The sequence below is a fragment of the Sceloporus occidentalis genome, unplaced genomic scaffold (assembly GCF_023333645.1).
Source record: "Sceloporus occidentalis isolate IW3139 unplaced genomic scaffold, rSceOcc1.0.p SCAF_2, whole genome shotgun sequence".
In the NCBI taxonomy this organism is placed as follows: domain Eukaryota; kingdom Metazoa; phylum Chordata; class Lepidosauria; order Squamata; family Phrynosomatidae; genus Sceloporus; species Sceloporus occidentalis.
Window position 1 is genome coordinate 28,711,538 of NW_028316982.1, and position 21,284 is coordinate 28,732,821.

Here is a 21,284-nt window from a genome sequence, read left to right on the forward strand (position 1 = left end):
GTTATATCAGGAAGAAAGAAAAATTTCTGCAAGTTGGGTGAATTTTCAACATGCCATTTTTCTTCCTGCACTAGTTTCTGAAGAAAGGGTGTGATAGTTTCTCAAGAAAGGAGCAACGTGATGCTGCAGACTGTACAATGCTGCACACAATATCACGCCACCTTGGGGGCGGAGCCAGGGCATGCATCCTGTAGATGCTACACCCTGACTGTGTCCCCAACCTGGCCTTTAAGGCCAGAGTGTACAGGTGGTAAGGCACTTAAGATAAAACTGGTGTAGCTTTGGACATGCTTGTTGTTTATAGGAGCTACCTTGTGATAAATGCTAAGCTTGTATTAGCTTCATAATGTACTGTATATACCTGAGGAAAAAGTTTGCCTACCTTACCCGTGATCCACTCTTAAGACAACATTTTTTTCACACATGATGGTGATATGAAAAGCCCTTGTAATTTGTGAACCATGCAGTTTTGCAGCCAAACCATGAGGTATATCCAGAGAAACATAAGCAGAGTTCAGCTGACACAGTGGGACTTTCCTGCCACTTCCCCCCTCTTGTACTTTCAGTCCCTTATTTCTGCAACAGCATGGGATATGGTGCGGCAGGAGGCAACAGCTGCATAAGAATTGGCAGGGAGCTTTGCATAACCAGCAATTTTTGCCCACTCAGACAAAATACACTTTGGATTGAAGCCCAGATATTAGGAAATTAGCTTCTTATATTCAGTTGTTTAAGGAGTATAGTGCTTGAAGAAAAGCTTAACTTGCTGTCCTTTGAAAGCCAAAATAATTGTAACTTTTGTTATTCTAGTTTGGCTTCCGTTCATTGTAAGAAGCTATAGGGCTGTTGTTCTTGAATTTTGTTTTGTTTTTGTTCCTGTCTGTAATGAATGGTTCCCCATTTTGTCCATTTGCTAATGGTAGATTTTGTGTATAGGGACCTGATATCCCAAGACATATTGACCTCCTCACGTCATGCACGATACTATTTCTAATCCAGTAAATACAGTATTTTGTTTGGTTACAGTCCCATCACGATAACTTGCCAGTCTGATCCCTAGCCAAGGACTCAGTTTCGTTTCCCCAGATTCTTCGGCAAGAGCTTTAATTGGGTACGGCTGACAGTCAGTAGGCTGAGTGCCATTTACCTCTGCTTGCTTCCCTCCTGTGGAAGGAGAGAAGCCTAGGAAGAAAAGAGTTCTTAAGCAAATCTTAAAGACACAAATAAGCTGCTCGATTGTCTTCTGTGCTGTTTTCCTCTAGCATTAAGAGGGGGAGGAGGAGAACTTGGGAATTTTAATTTTTAAAACAATAGTTTCCCAAATGCTTCAGCCAGTATGACCAGTGATTATGCTGGCTGGGGATTCTGGGATTTATAGTCCAAAAATAAATTTCCCAAGGTTTGGGAAGTGGAATTTAATTCAAGACAGACACCCTCATACCCCCCCTTTTTTTTTCCTGGACATAACACAAGAGAAGGGAGCATCAGAGGAGCATCAGCTGATGGCTTTGCATGTTAATGTGGTGGTGAATTCATCCCAAGTTAACTTTAAGTTTAAAAGAAGTTATAATTACCCCTTGAACACTATAGATAGCTGCTTTAAACCAAAGAGTAAACTTGGTATGGAATCATCATCCCACTAACAGAGGAGTAATTAGTATCTGTATCAGAGTACCAAACAAAGAGGAGGAAACACATCATATACTGCACTGTGATTTTCACATTGCAAGGAGCAGGGTGGTAGAAAGAAGATGTATGGTTATGTTTCCACCATGGACAGCAGATAAGCCAACTTGGAACATCTGTGGATTGGGGATCAAGTGTTTTCAAAAAGGCCTAGGAGTGATGCCCAGGAAAACAGCAAGGAAGACCAGCATATTCCCTTTTGGTTCCAATTGCAAGCAGGGGTAGCTGCATGAAGACAAGTTGCGGATTATTTATTTATTTATTTTATTATTTATTTATATCCCACCTTCCTCCTGGTACAGGGACTCAAGGCAGCTAACAGAATTCAAAACAATCCAAGTTAAAACAATATAAAGCATGAAAATATAAGGTTTTAAAACAATTAAACAAAAAGTTAAAACATTACATATTCACATTTAAAAACTCTTTATAAAATTCTTAAAGCACCCATGTCAGTGTGACAAAGCATGGCGGCATAAAAATGCTTTTATTTGCCACCAAAAGGAAAGCAGGGATGGAGCCAGCCTGGCTCATCTAGAGAGAGAGTTCCAGAGCCTGAGAACAGCCACTGATAAAGCCATCTCTCTTATTCCCACCAAACATGCCTGAGAGGGCTTCTCTGGACAGTCTCAGTGTTCTGGTGGGTTCATAAAGGGAGATATGGTCCTTCAAATAGGCTGGACCCAAGCTGTTGATGAGTGACACCAACTAATGTAAGCCCTGGAGAAGGGAGCAGCCTAATTTTTAGTGAGGTGCTGCAACAAAGTTTTTGAATAAAATTAATAGAGTTGCAAAAATGTTTAACAGCATGTGCCTACTGTCACATCTTGGACTAGCTCCCTATGTTTGTCTGCCATCTCATGCGATATGTACAGTATATAGTGTGTATGTATATACTAGTCACAGGTCCTATTTCCTTCCACACACTAATTCAATAGAAAATTTAAAAGTCTGAAAAAAGCTATAATTTCAGTTTCTCATCCATGAGCTTCTCTACCACTGGGAACAGTGGAAGACACTTTTATTTGAGCCTATTCATTTGTACTGAGTCAAATGAGTCTATTCATCTCTATTGTCCTTGATGACATGCTCATTCAGTTTGATGTAATTAATAACCTGAATTGTTGAGTATTAGACATTTATACTTTAGGGACTGCTGCTTGTATTACAAGCAGTAACATTAATACCATTGTAACTTGAATTCACAGAGATTTAGAAGGGACGTATTTTAATATAATACTTCAAGCTGCAGTCCAAGGAAGTAATATCAGTATAAATGTCTTCAAATGTAATTCTGTATAATTCTGCAATATCTACCACATTCATTGAATAACTGAAAAAAAGTTAATTTTGAAGTGTCCTGATTTTTCCCTTGGCCAGGCCTTATAAGCATAGTGATGCACAAACATCTGTATGCTGAAACACTCAGTGGTAGGAAAACTCATGGATGAAACACTAGAATTATAGGAACTGTGATTATTGTATACACATACATTTGTACATATATGATAAGGATCTTCAGATATTTGCAATTTGGAGATGAGAAAGTCTAGGGTGTGACAACGATCATTCCAAACTCATTTGCTGATATTTTGATGAAATTGTGAAATACTTAAAATGTTGTTTCAAAACTCAAAAATGTGTTAGTTGAAAGCAGATTCAAAGTTTTAAAAAGGAATCTAATGATATAGGTTTATTTCAGAGGAGTTTTTAGATTACATTATGTTCATTGTAATGTAAGCATGCTGAAGAATCTGTAAAATAAATATACAAGTCAAACAAAGTTGCATAGGGGAGCCATTTCACAAAACTGAACCTCCTTCAATTACTAGGTGAATTTTTGCAAAAGTAAGAATGGATTATTTTTTGCCAGATGGCATTTTTAGTTTTATATGACAAAGACAGTAAATATGCTAAGACAGGACAGGAGGCAGGACTAACAAATCCAGCTCCAACTTTATGATGTAATGTAGTACCTGAATGTCTGAAAAGACTTACATCCAAGCATTCATAATTGGAAATGCAAGATGCAAAGTTTCATAGAATGGCAGTGTTGACTTCCATTTTATCCCATCAGAATTAATAAACTCTAACCAGCCTATGCCTACATTATTTATCTGTGGTGAGCAAAACAATATTTCCTTCTAATGTATCTGCTTAAAAGTTTAGTCTCCAACATTCTATCCTATTGCTTCCCCCATTTGTCTAAATGGTTCTGACATGCTGACTTAGCAGAGTATTTAGTTACAGACTGGCTGATCCATTAACAACACTTATTTGAAGGGATGACATAGATTGGGCACTTGTATTACCAGGTCCAGTTTCTGTGACATCCGGGAGACCTTTCACAAGATATTTTAAAATATTTATGGAAGTGAAATGAGAAAGACAGCAATGGTGTACTCACCAACACCAGACATCCTCTACTTTGAAAAACAAAAAGTGATGAGCAATGTAATTTTATAAGCAGATCCAAATGATTGGTAAAAACTTGAATTAAAAGTTAACATAACAAATCAATCTTCCCTAGGACAGGGCTTATCTGAAACTGAGCAAACACAAAGGACCCTTTCAATCTATACAATTATAGCATGGCTACACTCTATGCCATCCTGGGATTTGCAATTTGGTGAGACAGTAGAACTCTTTCACTGAGAATTCTAAGTAGCTCTCCCTAAACTGCAAATCCAGGATTCCAAAATGGAACCATGACAGTTCAAGTGGAATCATAGTGCTATACACTCATCCTTCCACATTTGCAGCTTTGACTTTTGCGGATTTGATTATTCACAGATTTTATTAATATGTTCTCTTTAGGAATATCTAGGTCATCCAGCACAACTCTACGGTCAACTTTAACCGTAGAGATTCCTAGAGATTAAGCATTTGTAGCTCCTCCAGTGCAATTCTGTGGTCATTGTCTAGTAGATGTTGACCATAGAGTTGCACTGGAGGACCTAGATATTCCTAGAGAGGTGTTCTCTTGGGTAAAAACATACTGTTTTTGTTATTTGCATTTTCCCCACATTCACAGCAAATGTGGGGGGATGATTGTAATTGCTTAGTGTGACACAACATAGACACAACACACCAAGTTTGAAGCCCTGTCTTCAAGGGGAGTACAAGCCCATGCTGAACAAGCAGAGTGTATATCATAATTAAGTGGTGGTGATGGTGGTGGTGGTGGTGGTGGTGGTGTGCTTTCAAGTAATTTCCAACTTATGGCAACCATATGGTGAACCTATCATAGGGGTTTCTTGGCAAGACTTGTTCAGAGAATGTTTGCCATTGCCTTCCCCTGAAACAGAGCATGTGACCTGCCCATGGTCACCCAGTGAGTTTCATGGCTGAGCAGGAGATCAAACACTGGTCTCCAGAGTCATAGTTCAACACTCAAACCACTATGGGGTGAAACAGACTGTTCCTGACAAAACCAGATTGGGGCCGCAGCAACCACACACTCTAGCCCCAGTCCACAGCAGCAACCACACACTGTGGCCCCAAGGCACCTTTTTGCCAGTTGAAAAAGAACCACAAGGAGCCGCTCCTTTTGGGGGAGGCAAAAAGCTGCCTTTTCCACCCCACCACAGAAGGAAGCCAGCTTTAAGGCGCTCTGGTGGTATATGGCGTATAAACACCATGCTGCTGGAGCACCTGGAAGCTAGCCCCCACATAAATGGCTGGGCAGCTTCTGGGCAGCTTGGGAGCATGCGGCATGTAAATGCCATGCTCCCAAACCACCTGGAAGGTGGTGCAAAGAGGTGGTCTATTTAACCCCATGTCACCCTGGCTCTTGTATATCATAATACTGGAAGGTTTTGTTGCTTCTGTGGTACTGCTAGTCCTGTACTCACCTTTTGAAAAGGCAAGCAAACTGGCAAAAAAGGTAAGGAAGGTCTTTTGTGTTTATATTAGCTCAATGTTTGTTCCTAAGCTAAATGACACACTTTCAACTGACTTTGGTAAGATCCTCTATTGCAGAAATCTAGACACAGTGCTGGGGCTGTTGTCTTTTCCCCCCAAAGTGAAATAAGCAGCCCTCTCCTTAAACTCTTTTCATGTATTTTCTGATGTTGCTAATTAAAATATTTTAAGCTGTTGCAATACTTTACTGTTTACATCATTCTTCTGTCAATAAATGTAATTGTAGGCCATAAAATGTAAAATCTGCTGCTCATAAAGAAGATAAACATAGCCTCCAATCAAGCCTAGGATAACAATTGTAACCAAAATCCAAATATCACTTTTAACCAGTGATTTTTGATCTTAGGCAGCTTATGATAATTACTTTCAAATTGAAGAGGCCTTTCCTTTTTTAATTTCCTTTCCTTTCTTTTTCACTTTTCTTTTTGTATATTAACAACATATCCTACAATGGTATAATTTACCATTCCTGGAGAAAACTGTAGAGGAGTAGCAACATTTTCAGCACTTGCGGATTCTTTCCAGCTGGGTCAAAGCAAGAAAGCACGGGTGGAAACTTCTCCTCCCATTTGGGTCTACTACAAATATTGTTTGGAAACAAAATTGCTCTTTAAATGTTAATTAAGCTCTTGTTTATGTCTTGATCTGTCTGGCCCTAAAGAAACAGGAAAGAAGAGAGGAGGGGAGGAGATGGAATGGAAATGCATGAACTTCCAAACTTGTGAGCTGCCTTTTAAATGCAGAGTTCCTTTTGCAAAGCCCCACTTCAGAAGATTGATGTGGCTGTTTCCAGATGGAGGGCTCCATGCACAAGCAATTAGAAGGCACTCTGCAGCTAATCTGTCTTATTCTCATGGTCAGGAAAAAGATGGAAAAAGTCATGGAAAAAAGCAAGAGATGGTTGGGAGGATGTAATTGACTTAAACTCCCATAAAATTCAGTGAAAGAGGCTAGACAGTGTCATGATAAAAGCTTTGGATGAAAATATCAAATGGCTTGTTGCTAATGCAGTCTCAAATCAATTAAAAGTAACTATTCAATATCATTAACATCAGTAGTAGGAAATCTATGGCCCTCCAGATGTTGAAAAACTATTTCCATATTTCTTTGCCAATGTCAAAACTGAATAGGGCTGAACAGATGGGAGCTTCAGCAGTGCTACAGGTTTCCCCACGCTCCTGTGACCAATTGATTCTTCTCATGTCACCATTTAGTGACAATAGGCATTAGTCTATTGTCTTTTCAAGTCACCATCCAAATTCTGAACCTGTTCTGAATGAAGGCATGAGGCAAATCATATCATACACACTGGGAGTCATCTTGCATTCCTAGTCCTACTGTACATGTCTTAACTGGGGATTCCCAAATGCACAAGAATGCCCTATACACACATAAATTTGCTATTGTGTTGGCTGTATTTCAACTTTCACATGAATTCACATAGGACCAAAGGCCTTCTCCTATACTGTATATCTGAACTGCCCTGTAATCTTTGCCTTTTTTTATTTGCAACAAGGTATATAGCCAGTTATTTGAAGTCTGTTCCCAAACATGATTGCTACCAACAAGTAGCCTATATATGGAAATCCTTACACAGCATGAGTATAGTTCTCACAGTTGGAGCAACCTGTTCTTTAAATATCCTCCTCCACTAGCAGGTGATAGACAGAGCCTTCCATAGAAGCAAGCTCTAAAATAAGAAGTGATGTTCAAAGAATATCCATTACTGACAGACTTACAATAGTACCAGGAGGTTGTAAGAGAGAAAGTTTGATAATTGTAATCTCAATGGGATAGACGAGTACAAGCTATCACTGAAAAGCAGATAGTGCCTTGCTGATTTGTCTATGAAAGGATGCAGGCTAAGAGTTAATCCTAACAAAATACTGGTGTTGAATTCCATTAGGCAGACATTGTGCAGTACCTTTTGAAACCTCTTGAAATGAATCTGGCTGAGCAAGGCTTTGACCTGGGATGCATCTGGGCAGTGGCATCCCAACTGGATAGGTGGTGATTAAAGTATGATAACATTCGTGGGCATCCCGGATCCTAAATTCAAGCCGGAAGAGGTAAAATGGCTTATTTGTTCATGAAATAAGCTACTTAGTAAAAGAAAATAAGCCAGGAAACTGAACCATGAAACTTCTTCATAATGTGTAGCTTTGCATTCATGACCACAGTCAAATAGTTAGATTTCTTCTCACCTGGAGTAGTCTTTTCAACTGATCTTAGAATCATAGAACTGGAAGGGGCCTCATGGGCCATCAAATCCAGCCCCCTGTTCAGTGCAAAATCTTCAGCTAAAGGATCCCCAGAAGATAGCTGGTCAGCCTCTTTCAGAAGACATCCAAAAGAAGAGATTCCATCACTTTTCTAGACAGTTGGTTCCATTGCCAAACCACTCTTACTGCCAAGACATTTTTAATGTTCAATTGAAATATACTATCCTATAACAGACCTGGTCCTACCTCAAGGGAGTAGCAAGGACAGGCCTGCCCCTTTCTCTATGTGACAGCTCTTGAGGTAAAGAGTGTACTTATGTCACCCTTCAGTTTTCTCTTCACCAAGCTGAATATAATAATAATAATAATAATAATAATAATAATAATAAATTTTATTTCTACCCCGCCCTTCCATAGATATGATCAGGGCAGCTTACAAATTTTTAAAACATTTTAATACAGGATAAAAATTCAATATAACAGTTAAAAACATTACTACAAAAAACAGGAACAGGAAAACAATAAAATACACATGTCAAGGGCAAGGAAAAGGAGAAAAATTGTTTACATCGGTCCGGGGTCGAAGGGAAAAAAAGAGGGCAGGAAAATAAACAGACAATCTAAGGTGGGAAAGGTGGGACAATCTAAGGTGGCCAGCTCCTTCAACCTTACCTTATATGTTTTGTTCTGCATGGCTCTAATCATCCTTGTTGCTTTTCTCTGAACTTGCTCAAGCTTGTCTATATCTTTCTTAAAATAAGATGCCTAGAACTAGATGCTGTACTCCAGATGAGGCTTGATCAGCACAGAATACAGTGGGATTGTTACTTCCCTGGACTTGGAAACTGTGCAGGCTAAAATACCATTCCCTTTCTTTGCTTCAACATCACACTGCTGACGCATGTTCAATTTGTGATCAACAATAATCCCAAAGTCCTTCTTCAATGTAGTACTGCTGAGCCATATATCCCACATCCTATACCCGTGTATCTGGTTTTTGTAGCCTAAATATAGAATTTTGCAATTGTCTTTCTTGAATTTCATATTATTAATTTCTACCCAATTTTCTAGTTTATCTAGGTCCTTCTGGATTCTGTTTCTATCTTTCAATGTGTTAGCCACCCCTCCCAGTTTTGTGACATCTGCAGACTTGATAAGGATTCTCTCTACTTTGTCATTTAAGGGGCTCAACAGACGGCCCCTAAGGGGCAGCTCCATACTGCACCTTTCCTCGCCAGATCAGGGCAAAAAGTGGCTTCTTTTCCCGCCATGGAAAAACTGCCTTAGCTTTGGCGGCGGTGGCTTTTCAGCACTCCTTTGGTGCAGTGTGTTTAAACACTGAGCCAATGGAGCGCTGTGACACACACACCCGCCATGCTGTTGGGTGTGCAGCATGACATCAGTATGGGGGTGGTGTGAGGATGGCCGCCATGCATACACCATGGCTCCACACCAGCCCCACTCCAGCATATAACAACAATCTGTAGAGGCTCTAAGCAAAAATATACATCTCTCTTCATAGTGATGTAACAGTGGTTAAATGTAGTTAGAGAGCTAAAAGTGTAGGAACGGTAAAAATCATACATATATAGCAAAAGCAGAGAATAAACTATTAGCAATTTTAATAGATTAAAAAGTAGGATCCTGTTAAATAGCCAGCAGGAAAAATAAGATTTTGTAGAAATTATGGGGATTACAGCAGTGCTTGCACTAAGGACTATATGCCTGCAGGTGGCATTAGTGATGGAGAAAGACCTGGACGTTCCCTTATCTTGTCAGTCTCCTCTTTACCTCAAAGATGACTAACCTCCTTACTCACATCCTTGTTTTCTCTGTCCAGATTTTTTTCCTCTTATCTTTAGGTGGAATTTCAAGTTCTTTTTACTCCCAGTGGTTTTGCTGCCTAATTAATTACCAGCTTTTCATTCATGTCTAACAAACATAACACTACTATGACTGGCATCCTGTTAGTGGCATACACCATCCTAAATTATGGGGGGTGGTATACTCATCCACCCTCTGCAGAGAACCTTGCGGATTGCATCATATTATGGAATCATTCTGTGTCTGGCTATAGAAACTTAGCCAGACACTTCTCCAATTCCCTCCCTCCTTCTGCTCTTCAACAGCCACAGAATGGCTGTGTGAGGCTGCAGTGGTAAGTCTGGAGGGTGCTGAATGATTATGTTATATTGTGCCTTATAGGAACTCATCCTGTAAGTATCAGGCAAAGTTCTGAGGAAGCTGTTGTCCTGTATAGCTGTTATGGAGGGGGCACCTGGAAAAGAAACAATTCATAAAACTATCAGTTGCTTTAAATCCAACCAAATTTGCCAATTTGTCTGTCCTATTTAGTGTGTTTTGGCCAGTGAGATCAAATTGTGTTGTTAGTGTACGGTTGCACAGGTATGTTGCTAATGAACAGTAGTCCCCTTTAAATTAACTACATATAACACCGGTCTGTAGAGGCTCTAAGTTATAGATAAAATTTTTGAAGAGTAATGGTCCTAGGATAGAACCATGAGGCATTCCACTGGAGTCCTCTTTCTAAATTGAAGTGTAGCCATTGATGATAGTTCTTTAAGCATGGTTTCTAGAGCTCTTCTTCAGTAACCAGAACTCTTGGACTGTTCTTCATTAACCAGAGAGTTAATACAAACCTGTTCTTTAAAGGAGGCACATGGTTTTCAGGATTAGTGTCAGTATCCCGCATGGTGAAGCAAATGGACTACTGCTGCTGAGGCAACATTTTTAACCATTAGAGGGATACTGTCTAGCATGATTTTAAGGTGGTAAGCAAAGCAAAATTTATTTCCTGGGGGGGGGGGGGGCTGAAGAGGTAAAGGAAAGACAAAGGCCTTCTCAAACATGGCTTTATACCTGCATAGTTACCAGCTGCTATATACATTCATCCTTTTATTTACCACCTTACAATAGATAAGACTCTGGAAAACTGGAATGGAAGCCAGCCTCCTTTGTCTAACTACATGAAAGTTTTATTTGTGTTATTTGGCCACTGATTTTTGCTTAACCTGAACTTATATTTTCAGTGTTTATTGATTTCATTAGTTATTTTACACAAACTCTCAAGAATAATCCATGTTAAGTGTTTGAAAGCAGGTAGCAGAGAAGCTCTTGATTTCTCTCCCAATCCCTAGCAAAAGTTGTCATATTTTTTAAACCATGGTGTCCACTTTTTAAACAATACCATCTTTTCATTATGAATAGGAAAGAGCCCGAATCTGTCTAATCTACTTGGTTAATCAGCTGGCCAACATGGAACATTCATTCCACCATATCCTTTTGTTGGAGATCAAGCACATTACAGATACCTTCTCCAATATCCTGGGCATTCAGAGCAGAGACATTTATCGTATGAGTAACAGTTTCACTGCCATAGCAAAGCTTCTCATACGCCAGCTGGAAAATGAAACAACTTCTGAGAGCAGGTAAACTGAAAATTCTCATTCTTTTATTCTGGGACACATATTAGAGAATATCTGTTTATAAGTATGTTTATAATATCTGTTTATAAGATATTAAAGTCATCTTTAATATCTCAGCTGAAAAGTATTTAATCATGAAATGCCATTCTGAAGGTTGATGTATGTAATCAGCCACTAGCTGCTGAGTGCTTATGCAGAGCCAGAGTGGAGCTATGGACCATCCAGACTCTCAGCAGCTCTAGACAGCATAGGCAATGTTGGAGAATGCTAGGCATTGCAGACCAGCATCTGGAGGGCCACAAAATTTCCAAATCTGATACAAATCCAGGACTGGTGTCTTTTATAAATGTTGTTGCATTTTGAAAAAGGCCTTTAAGGAAAAATCAATGAAAGAGATAAATGATGTGTTGACATGAAGCTGACATTTCCCATAGATCAAGAAAAAAATCAATGTAATGCAGAGTTTGTGAGCTGCATCCCATTGTTTACCATCATGTCACTAAGACTTTGAGCCTCAGCCTTCAGTTCAGGTACCACCTCCCTGCTAATGACAAGATGTTGAGTTGAAGACTTTGAGATGGCAGAAATAATGGCAGGCAGGCATTTCCTACACTTGACACTGTCTCATGGCAGCCTATTTGTGCTTCTAGACTATTTCTCTGCTTACTTCCTTGTTGTGGCAGAGCAGGCAGCAAGTGTTTTTGTAAATTTGGGTCTCCATGCATTCAGTCAATATGTATAAGATGAGGAAGATGGTAACATAGCTACAGGCTTCCTTTCAGAAGAGATCCCAAACATCTGAAGAGGCTTCAGTATAAGGAAAGGCTCAGCTTGAAGCAGAGGGAGAGGTGGGAAAGACAGCCATTTCATTGGATTTGCTCCATGGACAGTGTCCTCTTCTGCTTCCTGGACAGTGTCCATTCCAGGTGTTCGCTTTATTTATTTATGTATATTTAGAGTATTTATACCCCCCTTCAGCCACAAAGGCTCTCAGAGTGGCTTACAAATTGTTAATTTGACTGTTCTAAAAAGAACAAAAGGAGAAGAAAATGGCAGTGGGAAAGTCCAGCAGTTCCTCTCCCCCTGCTAAGGCCAGGCCAGTGGCAATTGGAATGGAGAGAGGGCCTTTCATCTGCCTCTGGTCCAGACATAGTGGAGCTGTAAGAATCACTCTGAAACTTTAAGAAATGATAGCTAAATTTTCCTTGTCCATCGTCATTTCAATGTCTTTTTGTATTATATTTATTAGAATGTAAACCTCTAAGTAGGGACTCTTGCTTTTTATAAAGATGTACACCATAGGTATCCTTCTTCTCAGCAGATGTGAATCTTAAAAAACAGCCTGAATGTTTAGTAGAGAACTAATCCACAGAACAATTTCAGTGTGTGCTAAAATGCATCATTTAGGCACTTTACTCTGTGGTCCAGAGATACCTTTATCATATTATAAATGGCAATAATGAAATTTATGGGTTCAATGGATAAAATCAAAAGATTGGCCCCCAGTAGGGTAGATCCCTGACTAGGGATTTGAGTACTGATCTCCTGAAGTCCTAGGCCAACCCAGTAACTGAGATGGGCTAGGACTTTGAAAGACCAGGGTCCAGAACACACTGCAGAAATAATCCAGTTTGAGACAACTTTAACTGCCCTGGCTTAGTGCTATAGAATTCTGGGAATTGTACTTTTGTGAGACATTTAGCCTTCTCTATCAGAGAGCTCTGGTACCATACTTGCTATCAGCTTTGGTTGATACGCCAGCTGCGACCCTACCTGGGCCAAAGGGACCTTGAAACCATGGTACATGCTCTGGTAACCTCTCGCTTAGATTTCTGTAATGCGCTTTACATGAGGCTACCCTTGTACCAAGCCCGGAAGCTTCAGTTAGTACAAAACATGGCAGCCAGACTGGTCTCCGGCACATCCAGGTTTGACCACATAATACCTATTCTGAGAAACCTTCACTGGCTGCCCATTCACTTCCGAGCACAATACAACGTGTTGGTTATTACCTATAAACCCTATATGGCTTGGGCCCGAGTTACTTGAGGGAGCGCATCTTCCCACACAATCCGCCCTGCATACTCAGAACATCCGGGAAGAATCTGTTGGAGATTCCATCTTCCAAATATGTCTCCACATCCCAGATGGCTTTTTCAGTGGCGGCCCCGCAGATTTGGAACAGTCTCCCCGAGGAGCTCCGTCTCATGACCCCCCTAGAAACATTTAAAAAGAGGATTAAAACCTTTCTTTTTTGCCAAGCCTTCCCCTCTGAGGAATGAAGTTGAGCACTCTTGATGCCATCTCTGCCTTACCCTATGAATGATTGTTTTTGTATAATTGTATTACTTGTTTTTATCTATTTTTATGAGATGTTTGTAATAGATTTATAGTCTGTAAACCGTTTTGATCTAGGGAAAAACGGTATACAAATAAAATTTATTATTATTATTATTATTATTATTATTATTATTATTCTAAATGACAATTCCCAGGATTCCCTAGCACTGAGCCAGGGCAATTAAAGCGGTCTCAAACTGGATTATTTCTGTAGTGTGTTTTGGAGCCAGGATCCAAATACTTGCTCAGCCATGGAAAATTGGGCAAGTCACATTCTCTCAGTCTAAAAAGAAGGCAGAGTTGGAGTCAACTTAATGGTGTATAACAAGAAAAAAGGCATCACTTAGGTGAATCCCATTTACTCAATGAGTAAATTTTGTTAGGACTCAAGGCAACTTACAAAAAGGCAGAAAATTACTGTAAAAACAAACATATTTTAAAACATACAAGTTCAAGATTAAAATAACAGCAAAATTAGATTAAAATAACAGCAAAATTAAAACCTTTAAAATCTTAATTTTTATTGTTTATAAATTTGTTATTTAATAAAACTTAATTTTTTTATAAAAAAAATCTTAAACCTTAAAACAACGATTAAGGAGAGTATGACATCTTGAGAAGCTTTTTTGTTATTGTTGTTAAAAGTCAATTCCTAAAGATTTGCTGGAAAAGGAAGTTCTTGAACTTTTCCTTCATCACCTGCACAAATGTACCCTTGTTAAGTTTTCGCATTGTGGAAACCTGTTAAATACTTGTTAATTGGTTTGAGTAATAGTGGTTACAAAATTAAAGGATTTTTAAATATTGGCTAACTATAAATTCAACATTTCTACACAATTTCCAGTTTGACGCAGTATGGGGTGTTTAAGGACACAGATAAAATAGTATTGGTATCCATATTGACACCATCACATGTAATAATGTTGATAAAACTAATAAACATTAGCAAAGACTGAATACTTGGATTATAAAACTGCAGGGAAAAACAATCTAACTGCTACAAGTACAACAGCAACACCAGTCTTTCTGTCTCATATCTTAATACCTTAAAATCCTAGCAAATATCTCATTTCAATTTCCATGGGGTATATTTTCATAATGTGATATACCCAGCTGTTTTTCAAATAGTTTTCATTAGCAATACCCAGCTTAATATCATAAACGCTTTGCTGTACTTGTTCCTCAGTGCACGTTTTAAACATTTTTATTTATCCAGTCTTTAAATAGTCACATTTCATTGCAATCCCAATAACCTCGATTTCTTACACTCTGTGGAAATAAGCATTTAAAATAAAAACATAGAGAGCAAAACTTTTAACAAATTTTCATTAACAGTGTTGGTATGTACAAACACTAGTAAAGTTATTGGTGCAGTCTTGTCAAAATTAAGCTAGTTTAAATCAATTGATTTCAATGCGACAGGACACTTAACTTCTCTGTTGAAGTTAGTGGGCTTTATGCATGCTTGACTTTGATTGGCTTTCATGCCTAGGTTTTTGGGTTTTTGTTTTTTTTAAGTTCAATGCAGCAATTAGTTATAGTGACACAAATCTTGCAAGGACAAGATTTTCAGTCATTTTATTAAATGTATTAACTAAATGTTTATTAAATTTAAGAAGGTTGGTTGGTTGGTTGGTTGGTTGGTTGGTTGGTTGGTTGCATTATGGCTGGATCCTGGTGCATGCAACTGAGCATGAAGAATACTTTTTTGTACTGTTCTCCCCAAAGCAGCTTCTTTAGTCCCCAGACAATACTATGGAGAGGGTTAGGCAAATCCTTCTGAATGGGGCAAGCTGTGGTGTGTGGGGAGAGGGGACTCCCTAAAACTGCAGAGTCCCTTTCCATGAACAGATTCTTTCCATCTGTGGAAAGCAGATGGTGATCCAGTGCAATAATTGTTAGTCACTTGGGGTGCAGCTACACTGTAGAAATAATACAGTTTGGCACCACTTTAGCTGCCACAGCTCCATCCAACGAAATCTTAGGATTAGTAGTTTTGTGACTACACCAGTACTCTTTGGCAGAGAAGGCATATAAAACTACAAATCCCAGGAGTCCATAGAATGGAGCTACAGCTCTTAAAGCAGCATCAAACATCATTATTTCTACAGTGTAGATGCACCCATAGTCAACTGAGTTCTTAGGGTTATGTGTGTAACTAAAAAATTTAAAAGAAAGCATAACACTCATGAGATGTAATCTAAATATACATCAAAAGTCCAATAGCACAAAACTAGAACAACAGCAAAAATATACATCTCTCTTCATAGTGATATAACAGTGGTTAAATGTAGTTAGAGAGCTAAAAGAGTATGAATGGTAAAAATCATAAATATATAGCAAAAGCAGAGAATAAACTATTAGCAATTTTAATAGATTAAAAAGTAGGATCCTGTTAAATAGCCAGCAGGAAAAATAAGATTTTGTAGAAATTATGGGGATTACAGCAGTGCTTGCACTAAGGACTATATGCCTGCAGGTGGCATTAGTGATGGAGAAAGACCTGGACATTCCCTTATCTTGTCAGTCTCCTCTTTGCCTCAAAGATGACTAACCTTCTTACTCACATCCTTGTTTTCTCTGTCCAGATTTTTTTCCTCTTATCTTTAGGTGGAATTTCAAGTTCTTTTTACTCCCAGTGGTTTTGCTGCCTAATTAATCACCAGCTTTTCATGCATGTCTAACAAATATAACACTACTATGACTGGCATCCTGTTAGTGGCATACACCATCCTAAATTATGGGGGTTGGTATACTCATCCACCCTCTGCAGAGAACCTTGCGGATTGCATCATATTATGGAATCATTCTGTGTCTGGCTATAGAAACTTAGCCAGACACTTCTCCAATTCCCTCCCTCCTTCTGCTCTTCAACAGCCACAGAATGGCTGTGTGAGGCTGCAGTGGTAAGTCTGGAGGGTGCTGAATGATTATGTTATATTGTGCCTTATAGGAACTCATCCTGTAAGTATCAGGCAAAGTTCTGAGGAAGCTGTTGTCCTGTATAGCTGTTATGGAGGGGGCACCTGGAAAAGAAACAATTCATAAAACTATCAGTTGCTTTAAATCCAACCAAATTTGCAGTTTGTCTGTCCTATTTAGTGGATTTTGTCCAGTGAGCTCAAATTGTATTGTTAGTGTATGGTTGCACAGGTATGTTGCTAATGAACAGTAGTCCCCTTTAAATTAAATACCTCATAATTAGAATTAAGCAGAGTGTAAAAGGTCAAGAGACAAAGATGGGAAATTATGTGTACAGTAACATCCAACACAGATGTCACTGAGAAGATAAAATATGAAGAGCAACCTCAAGAAATGTTTGGGAGGACTTTACCCCACAAGCCACATTCTCATAGCAATCATGTCAGGTTTTGAAGGGGAAAAAAGCATCATTAGGGCATATACAGACAGGCTAAAATAAAGCTGCTTCAGGCCACTTTGGAGATATACTGTTTAAACGATGCATGCATCCGAAGAGTCTGGAAGCCACATGAAATTCACGCTCCAGTCCTAAGGACTGGAATGTGGCTTTGGCACGGCTTCTGAATTCTTAGGATGCATGCATCATTTAAACAGCATATCTCCAAAGTGGCCCGAAGCAGCTTTATTTTGGCCAGTCTGTATGGGGCCATTAGTCACCTCCAGAGTATGAGGCCATTGACGGGTTTCCTCTGTCAATGAAAAGGAATGGGTCAGCAACTATGGGTTGCAATAATTGTCACCAAAGCCACCTTTTTCCTGGTGTAATTGCGGTTTAAAAACCATTTATAGTAATCTCCTAGGTATTTCCTAGATATCTGGGAAACCAGGGTTTCAATCCCCACTCAGCCATGAAAACTCACTGGGTGACCTTGGGCATGTCACACTCTCTCGTCCTCAGAGAAAGGCAATGGCAAACATCCTCAGAATAAATCTTGCCAAGAATGCTCTATAATAGTGTTGCCATAAGTTGAAGGCACACAACAACAGCATGCACACACACACACACACACACACACACACACACACACCTCCTGTGCAAGAAGGAAATGATCAGTCTTCTTTTCTCCTTTTATGGGCTCTATAATATGCTCTGAAGCAAAATTACTCTCTTTCCCTTTGTTAAACAAAACACACATTTTAGTGAACACAGAAGGACAAGACTGTATATCAACAAGATGTAAACCCATCTAGTACCTTTATGTGTTTTTTTAAAAAATCTATGCAACAAGACAGCAGCAATCATATTTTGCTTTAAAATATTTTGTGTAATTTTGGGGGGAAATGATCTGGCCAATGTGAATACATTCTTTGAAAATGCACAAAAAACTTGCCACCTCACTCATTAAAGAGGGAAAGAATGAGATTTGTACAATGTGGTGGGGTGGTTTGTGCATTGGATGAGGACTCTGAATCCCTGCTTAGCCACAGAAACCCAATGGGTGACTGGGAAAGTCACACACTCTCAGCCTCAGAGGATAGCAATGGAAAAACCCCTCAGAAGAAATTTGCCAAGAAAACCCCATGATAGGTTTGCCTAGGGTCACCATGAATCAGAAACAACTTAAAGGTCCACAACACAACAACAACAACAACAATGTGTGAGGACAGGGTAAGCAAAGATTTACGTGGCCAATGGTAGCACTGGTTAGAGGATGATGGGAGTTATAGTGAAATAAATCTGCAGAGTCTCAGATTGGGGAAGATGATAATATAAAGAGAACTCAACATCAGGGAAAGAAATACATCAATTTTTACCTAAACAGTGAGGTTTTCTTTCAGCGTCTGTTGCCCAGTAAAGAGCTTACATTTCTTCATCAATTCTTCCAGGGGGTGGGGGGGCAACAGACACATACACACTGTGATGCAAGATTTGGGACTTTGGGACAAGTATAATGTTACATCAGGTCTGTCCTATGTTTTCTCAGAATTATGATGTATTATTTTAGAAGTAAGAATGGGATTTTGTCTTTAGCTCACAAGGGCAGGAATCCAAGGTAGGATCTGCAATCAGGGCTCTCATATACATTTAGGGACTTCTGAAACAATCTCCTGTTGTTTGGGAGCAACTTTCTCATCTTATGAAATTGGTTTGCTCTCAGGATTGATGACAGGGCACAGCAAATCCTCTTGCTTCAAGGCAGCTATCTCATGTGCTGTCAGAAACTAAAGTGACAGAAAGTTATATGTAAAATGAGCTAGGGTTCCTTACTGGAGTCATGTTTGCAATAGCGAAAGAGCCAATTTGGCACCAAAACAGGGCCTCAGTTCTTTAACTGGAAAGTGGTAATGGTTGCCTCCCCCCCCCCCCCCCAGCACTGTTCACTACAATTCTCTCTGCTACTTCATTTTTCCCTGACTTCAGTCATCCTCCATCATTCAAAAAGTGTAGTTTATGTCTCTGCTTCAGACATGTCCATCCAGTTGAAGTCAGTGGGGTGAGAAATGAAATAATGGCTGCTTTCCAGATTAAAAAGGTCAGAGGAAACATTATAAATGTTGAAATGCTGAAAGAAAGGGTATAAATTTAAGTATCATTAGAGATGGATTTGCTCTCTGTTCATCTTTCCTGGAAAGGGCAATGGTGGTAACACTTAAGTCAATGCTGCCTTTGAGTTGATAATGGGTCATTGGAAGATATGTTTCCCATCTCTGCATTATGTTTCGCCTTTCACATCCAACGTTGCCTCATGTTATCTTCACAGGGTTCCTTTCCATGCTGTGTAGTTACTGGGAGGAGTTCCACATCAACATTGCCAATATATTTGCAGTTTAAATTCAAAATGTGGTCTTGAAGGTCCTGCACTGTGCCTCACCAGTTGGAACAATATACACCCCCCCCCCATAAGCCTGATTGGCATCAATGCTGGTGCCATTCAAGTGCCAAGTGAAAACATAGCTTTTTGTTAGAGCCTTTGGGACCAGTAGCACGTGTGTTTGGTTTAAACTCTTTTAACAGGTTTAAACTGTTTTGTTTCACCTTCTCAAGTTGTTTAATAAGTTTAGTCTATTCAAATTATAGAGCCAGCATGGCACAGTGGTTTAACTGCTGGTCTAGGGTGCTGAGAGATCAGAGTTCAAATCGCTTCCTGGCCAGGAAAACCTATTGGTAAAGTCACACTGTCTTAGCCTCAGAGGAGGACAGTGGCAAACCCCCTCTGCCAAGAAAACCCTATAATAGGTTTGCTTTAGGGATACTGTAATTTGGCAATGATTTGAAGGCACACAACAACTGTTTATATTTCTCTTACTATTTTAAATTAACTATTTTAAACTCTTATTGTTGATTTTATTGTGCACCACCTTGACATCCTGGGATATAGTGTGGGAGATAAATATTTAAATGAATGAATGAAATTACACAATTGCTAGGATGAACAACTGTGTCATAGGGAACTTCCACAACATGATGTCCTCCCAGCTGGCCTGGGATTAAGGTTTTTAGTAAACCTTGTTGTATGGCTCCTGAGGCTCAAAGATAATATAAGAAGAAGGTCACCATCTTACAGTACAGCTCTTATCATGCTGTTGTGTCATTCTGGATAAGAATTAATGTCTAACACACACTGACGATCATCTGTACTGTTTTGTACATATGTGGTTAGTAGTTACATTTTACTACACCATCTCAGCATGGATATACTGTGATTTATACACATATGCAACTGCCAGCCAGCTTGAAACCAATCTTGCATGGAAATGCTTTTCCCATAAGAATTATGCAGTGTTTGAAGTGGTCCTGACTCTGAGATCAGACTAAAATATGAAAATCAACATTCTTGATATAACAAATAGGCATTGAAATATCATGTCTCAGCATCAGTTCCTTCTTTTAGGAGTCCTGTGTTTCATTACCATAAAGAAATGACTTTTTGTACAGTAATTGTTGGCCTTAATCATTTCACGTGGGGTATTTTACATACATCTGATGTATTTTAAACCATATCATAATTAAAACGGTGCAATACTAGAATACCCAATTTAGTCCAAAGATATAGGTTATTCGGTCAACATAGCCTACTTTTTTTAAAAAAAAATGAATGAATGAATGAGAAATGTTGATACATGTTGATTTCATCTTAGAAATCAAGCATAGTCAAGTTAACAACAAACAGAAAATGCAGATCTACCCAAACCTTCCAACTACCATTCTCGAGAATAACAAGACATGCAATTTTGATTATATCTTTTCTTGTTTATGTTACTTAATTGCTGGATGAAATCGATTTCTTTTCTTTGAAAGAGAACCTTACTTTGGCATATCTGATCTGGCTCTTATAGCCCTTACACCTTTTTGTCCCTTAAAAAAATTACCCTTTTCCCCATTTTAGTTAAACATGGAATGAATATTTGCATTGTTGGAAATGAACAGAGATGTTCTTATCTTCTTCAGAAACAATTCCATGCTTGGTTTGCTCTATCTTAACAAGATTCATGTCATGGTTTACTAAGCCATATTTCCTCAGTAATCAATCATAGCCTTTTCAGCTGTAAATTGAGGTTCGTGTGTGTGTGTGTGTATTAGTAGAATTCTTCTGGGAAGGGCAGCATGCTTATGATCTAAGGTTTCTAGATCTCAGGACCCAGATAGTCCTCATTTCTCAGGAAATGAAATAGGCAATCCAGGGTGAGAAAAGGGTATATGTATATATTTTCTCATTATTTAGACAGTGGATTTTTTAAAAAA

At 39.0% G+C, this 21,284-nt stretch overlaps 1 protein-coding gene across 1 annotated transcript in view; it reads left to right on the plus strand.

The window, feature by feature from the left end:
* The window catches only part of VEPH1 (ventricular zone expressed PH domain containing 1), a 153,222-nt gene that overhangs the window by 54,567 nt on the left and 77,371 nt on the right, over nucleotides 1-21,284 (plus strand). The window contains exon 6 of the mRNA XM_089508976.1: nucleotides 11,061-11,281. Coding sequence (XP_089365102.1) covers nucleotides 11,061-11,281 — 221 coding nt within the window. The remainder of the gene's footprint in view (nucleotides 1-11,060; nucleotides 11,282-21,284) is intronic.